This window comes from Nanorana parkeri, unplaced genomic scaffold (assembly GCF_000935625.1).
Source record: "Nanorana parkeri isolate BGI_ZX_2015 unplaced genomic scaffold, ASM93562v1 scaffold213, whole genome shotgun sequence".
Classification (NCBI taxonomy): Eukaryota; Metazoa; Chordata; class Amphibia; order Anura; family Dicroglossidae; genus Nanorana; species Nanorana parkeri.
In genome coordinates, this window is record NW_017306481.1 from 1,300,799 (window position 1) to 1,306,798 (window position 6,000).

A 6,000-nucleotide genomic window follows, 5' to 3' on the forward strand; every position below is an offset into this window, starting at 1 on the left:
TGGTGATGCATGTATACCCTCTGTGTAGTAGGTATTGGTGAGGCATGTATACCCCCTGTATAGTGGGTATTGGTGGTGCATGTATACCCCCCTGTATAGTGGATGTTGGTGGTGCATGTATACCCCCCTGTATAGTGGATGTTGGTGATGCATGTATACCCTCTGTATAGTGAATATTGGTGATGCATGTATACCCTCTGTGTAGTAGGTATTGGTGAGGCATGTATACCCCCTGTATAGTAGGTAATGGTGAGGCATGTATACCCCCTGTATAGTGTGTATTGGTGGTGCATGTATACCCTCTGTATAGCGGATATTGGTGGTGCATGTATACCCTCTCTATACGGATATTGGTGGTGCATGTATACACTCTGTATAGTGGGTATTGGTGATGCCTGTATACCCTCTTTAAAGACGGTGTAGTGGTGCTTGTGTACCCTATAATGATAGTTGCTGGTGTTTGTATAACCTTTTTATAAGGAGTGCTGCTGGTGCGTGCACAACCTATGTATAGTAGGTGTTGGTAGAGTTTATACAACCTCTGTATAGCATGTGCTGGCAGTGTGTGTACAGCCTCTATTGAGCATGTGTTGATGAAGTACTGGGACTTTTAGGGCTTCTGAACAGCAGATGTTGGCGGAATGCATATAGCCATTATATATTTGTGTACACTCATACTGCTATGTACATCCCTGCTCTAAAAAAGTGGAAATCCAGCAGTGGTGGAGAACAGGGCGGGGGGATAATGCACATTCGGAGTCTGTTATTCCTATAGTATATTGTGTTTGTTTAAAAATGTAAAGTGGAACTAAGCTCCCCTGGCTTCCTCAGGAGTGCCGACATCTTTACCTGATCTTTTTTGGGTTTGGGATGTTTGGCCATCTTGATTAGCGATGCCAGTATGAGACAGCACTGAGGTGTTCTGAGAATGTACACCGAGCTACATATGCGCAGTACAGTGTACATTCTGAAGAAGACTGCAACCAGGTAGATAAGTTTGTTTTATTGCAGAATAGATATAGTATGTCTCTTTTGTATTAAGAAACCTGCCTGCTCGCAATTTTTTTATACAGTTTAGTTCCACCTTAATGAAGATTTGATAAGGATGCACCTGCTTTGGTTCAGCTGATGTTTCTTAATCTGTTAATCAAATTAAATAGTATTTCCTAACAATAAGCAAACTGCTTCATCAATGTTCAAAGATAATATCATGATTACTTTATTGAATAGTTCATAAAATTCTGTGCGCTGTAAATTATATCTGGTTTTCTTATGCCAGTCTTTATTTGTCTCCTTTGTATTCAGGTAGGAGAGGCCAGGCCACAGTTTCAGGCAGTGATTGACGCCTTAAAATTAATTCCAACAAAGGTAACATCTACTGTGCTTTTCAATTATTGCTTGAGACAAAAAGCCAAGCGAATTCACAGAGCTCCATAGTGACTTATATTATCTTATCTCATACTGCTCTATGAACTATGTGTAGTCTTGTGAAAAGGAATGGGAGTACGGGTTTAATATCTATTGACAGTTTCCAAACAAAGAACGTTTTTTCCAGTCTGTAATTATGCATTTAGATTTCTTGACTCGCCACTGTATCAAGAGCCACCAGATTGAAGCTACCTGCATAACAGTCCAATTTTTTAAGAATCTCACAAAAAGAATGTTATTTCTTTTTTCAGGGAAAACAGGCTCCCTTCCACAACTTTGATCCTTCAGGGTTGCTTCCAAAATCTCGGGACTTTTGGACCTATAAGGGATCTCTGACAACTCCACCACTACTGGAGTGCGTAGTCTGGAACGTCCTAAAAGAGCCAATTACTGTGAGCAGTGAACAGGTATGTCTAAATCAGCATTTTGCGTTGTCACTTCGAGTTAGGCTATCACAATGCAAAATAATCATCAGATAATTTCAAACCCACCCAGATGTGGTATTTTCTGCAGCAGTGTACAGCATTCACAGCTGAAATTGTGTTCAATCAGAACCTCAACTTTCTTAAATACCTGCCACAAAGCCAGGAAACTCAAACTGAGGATATAATGAAAACATGTATGAGCTTGTGTGTTGTGGTCTATCCTAGTCCATCTTATGGTGCCCATACACCTTACGACCATCGCAAGACTTTTGTCTTGCGATGGTCGTAAGCTTATTAAAAGCTCGTACGATCTGCCCATCTTGGACAGGCTGATCTTACTTGCGATCATCGCAAACGCGCCCCGCTGAGGGGCAGGCTTCCGATGACCGCCATGAGGGGCGGCTTCCGATCACTGCAAAGGGGCAGTGTGCGCATGCACACACCGGCCCGTTCGGCAGTTGTCGAACAAGCAGGCCACTAACCCGCCGAGAATCGTACGATTCTCAGCGGGTTTTCAAGCCTGCTTGTTCGACAGAAGACGTGCGACCGTACAGTAGAAACGGTCGCACACCTTCCATACACTGTACGATTATCGTACGATCGCGGGATTTCCTGCGATTCTCATACGAGAATCGTACAGTGTATAGGCACCTTTAGTGAGGTCTATCCAATGTTCTGAGGATTACCTGTGAACTCTGGAAGCTCTTTTAGACTCCGTTCACACATTAGCGGTTTTCCGCGCATATTCGTATGTGCAAAACATAAAAACTAATACAGTACAATGTACTTTGTTCACACCTGCACAACGTCTGTGCAGCACGAAAACGCAGGTCGCGCAAAAAAGCCAGATCACAATATTCTGGGGGGTTTCCGCGCGTTCTGGCTATAGTAAAATCTTTTAAAATGTACATGTTTTCATGCCGCAGAAACGAACACGTAGAAAACGGCACTGAATTTACAACTGCTATGTGTGAATGGAGCCTTAGAGAAAAGTAGAACCGATACATTTCTGCCCTCTCCCCCTAACAATGGAAAGAAAATGGGAATAGTAAGTTAAAATAAATGTTTTAGCATTTAAAAGTTCAAAAACCACCTATAAACAGTATGCAAGTTTAGATTCTAAGATCTACCATGACTGTCAGTTTTCCTGCAGAGGAACCTCCCTTATCTTATAAAGACATCAGTATTTTTAACCACCAGCATAGTCTGATTACAGTGTACATTTTTCTCTTGAATTAATGTAGATGAGCCAGCTTTCATAAAATTTTAAATTGTACCAGTCATATGTGCACAGTGCCTTGTGCAGCCTGTTTAGTCAGCTGGATCCTCTACCATTTTTATCTAGGCGCAGTGCTAAATGAGGGTACTCATGAGACTGTGCGGCCCGGTACCATTTGATCCGCGGACCGGTACCGGTCCGCGGACCGGGGGTTGGGGACCACTGCTCTAGCACACTGAAAATAAGTTTACACCCTTGGTATGTAAGTTTGTATAATGTAACTAATTTATTATTTTGCAAACCAAATTGTTTTGGAAATTTACTTTTCATTAGGTACATTGCACACTATAAACTTCAAAACATCTGAGTTTGAAAAAGCTTGGACAGTGGTGTTCACCTGAGAAGCTCTATATAGCGATAGAAGGGGAAGGGAAAAGGAAGAGCCGCTGGCTTGGTTTTATTAGCTATTTCTGTTTCTCCTGCACCCTCCTCCCCTGCTCTTAGGAAAAGTAAATTCCTAATCTAGGAAAATACTAATTGGAAAATGAAAAGTTGCTAAATAGGTCTGCCAACTTAATGTGGTTGTATATGATGCTATAATATACAATGACATGCAGGTAGGGGGTTGTTGTGTTTTAGTTGATTTACTAAAGTTGTGGTGGTATAACTAAAGTTGTAGAGAAAATCAACTTGTCAGCAAATATTTATTTACTTTAAATACCCAATCTTGTGAATTGGGAATTTAAAGGATTCTTGCTTGCACATGATCAGACTATTAGTTGTTCTACTCTCACCTTCCCCTTATTGCACACGGAGCATCATCTTCACAATGTGTTTTTATTAGCTAGATCACAATCTCTTTAAAGGAGAACTATGGGGTAAGTGTTTTTCCCCATAGTTCTCCTCAGGGTCACTGGAGGACATAAACTAGCGTCCTCCCGTGACCCAAAGCTCAGTATACCGCGAGCTACAGTTGGCTCGGACTATGAGCTTGAGTGAAAATCAATCACCTCATAGTTCTCAATCACCTCATAGTTCTCCTCCAACTCTTTATATATTATGGCCCCAAATGTTGGGTACTGTTTATGAGGACACCAGTTCTCAGTCTGCCATTTTATTAGAGCCTCAAATCCAAGTCAACAAAATCTAATTTATATTAGTTCTACTAATCTTAGGACCTCAATCAATTATTGATTGTTGTTTGGGATCCTAAACCTCAGAATTGGATGAAACTCTGGAGTTTGTTGTGCTTTGTAAATATGTGACAACTATTAATAGCATGATTTGGGGCCTTGTTCACATTTGAGACTCAGTGGAGTTATCCATGCCTCTGATAATATATGCTTCCTTGAACATGACATTACATTTCATTTCTCATGTTCTTCTCTAGCTGTCAGGGCTCCGAGGCCTTTTCTTCAACGATGAGCAAGACAGTCCCTGCCACATGGTTGACAACTATCGCCCACCACAACCACTGAAGGGTCGTACTGTTCGAGCATCGTTCCATTAGAAGGAGAACCGCCCATCCGTGCTGCGAATCTGTTCGCTAATGTTTAATTATCTTTCACTGTGTGCAAACTGAAAGCCTTTTTTTTCTCTATGCTAAATTTCTAATACCCTGGCAAGTATTAGGATCTGATTAATGAAATGTGAAAATCGACTGACATAGGCAAATCATTTATAATGTGAGATGCTGCTTAGAGCTAGCTTCAGCTTATTTCCTTCCAAACAATGCTGCACTTACTATGGGAGAAGGGAACATGTTCCCTGTAGATTCTTCTAGAATTATGTCTTAACAAAACGCAGATAAAAACTTGAATGAAATACGTACATACACTGCTATGTATTTTATAATGTGAACTAATGTGTGTTTCAAATATTACCTATTCCAGAGGAAGAAATATTAATTTTAATGAGTGTAAATATTTTAAATATATATATAGATATATATATATATATATGACAGATATATATATAAAAGAGTCTTATTGGTGCTTGTTTTGCACAGTCTTACATTTCCAAACTGAATTTAATGAAACAGGAAATTATCATTGTATTTTGGATACCATAATAAATACTATAACTCATGCTAAGTTGCCTTGTCTCCTTAATGATTGCATTTGTGTCCTCAGTACAATGAAGAAAATGTGCCACTGTTAAACTAGCGCAATGTTTCTGTTATTAAAGTGATGGTAAACTTAGCAGTTAAACCTTAAAAATGCATTCAAGTGCCCTCACTATGAACACAAATGTAGATAATTGGGGAATCACTTGGATGTAGATCCTCAAGCAATCTCTGAATTGGTGCTGACACTGTCCTTCCTTCTGGAGGGTGGCTACTTTTGTTCCCCATGGTCCCTGTGTGTGTTGTAAAGTAGCCACCACTCCTGTGATGTACTACAATCTCAATACAAATTAGCAAACTAAACAAAAGATTGTAGTCCATCTCAGGCGACTGAGCTTGGAGCGGTGGCTACTTTACAACACACACCGGGACCATGGGGAACAAAAGTAGCCACCTTCCAAAAGGAGGGACGGTGTCAGCACCAGTTCAGAGATGATTTGAGGATCTACAGCTGAGTGATACACAAATGAGATACATTTTTGTTAATAGTTAAGGTATTTGAACTGTACACTGTACAGTGTCTATGCATACAGAATAGGAGAAGGGGTACTGTACAGTGTCTATATGTACAGAACAGGAGAAGGGGTACTGTACAGTGTCTATACATACAGAACAGGAGAAGCGGTACTGTACAGTGTCTATACATACAGAACAGGAGAAGTGGTACTTTACAGTGTGTATACATACAGAACAGGATAAGGGGCACTGTACAGTGTCTATACATACAGAACAGGAGAAGGGGTACTGCACGTTGTCTATACATACAGAACAGGAGAAGGGGCACTGTACAGTGTCTATACATA

General features: G+C 40.5%; 1 protein-coding gene across 1 annotated transcript in view; it reads left to right on the forward strand.

Moving 5' to 3' along the window:
* Positions 1–5,157, forward strand: part of LOC108786473 (carbonic anhydrase 2-like) — a 41,750-nt gene extending 36,593 nt beyond the window's left edge. Inside the window, exons 6-8 of the mRNA XM_018555779.1 lie at positions 1,306–1,368; positions 1,680–1,835; positions 4,463–5,157. Coding sequence (XP_018411281.1) covers positions 1,306–1,368; positions 1,680–1,835; positions 4,463–4,582 — 339 coding nt within the window. The 3' untranslated portion in view covers positions 4,583–5,157. The remainder of the gene's footprint in view (positions 1–1,305; positions 1,369–1,679; positions 1,836–4,462) is intronic.
* The last annotated feature ends 843 nt before the right edge of the window (positions 5,158–6,000 follow it).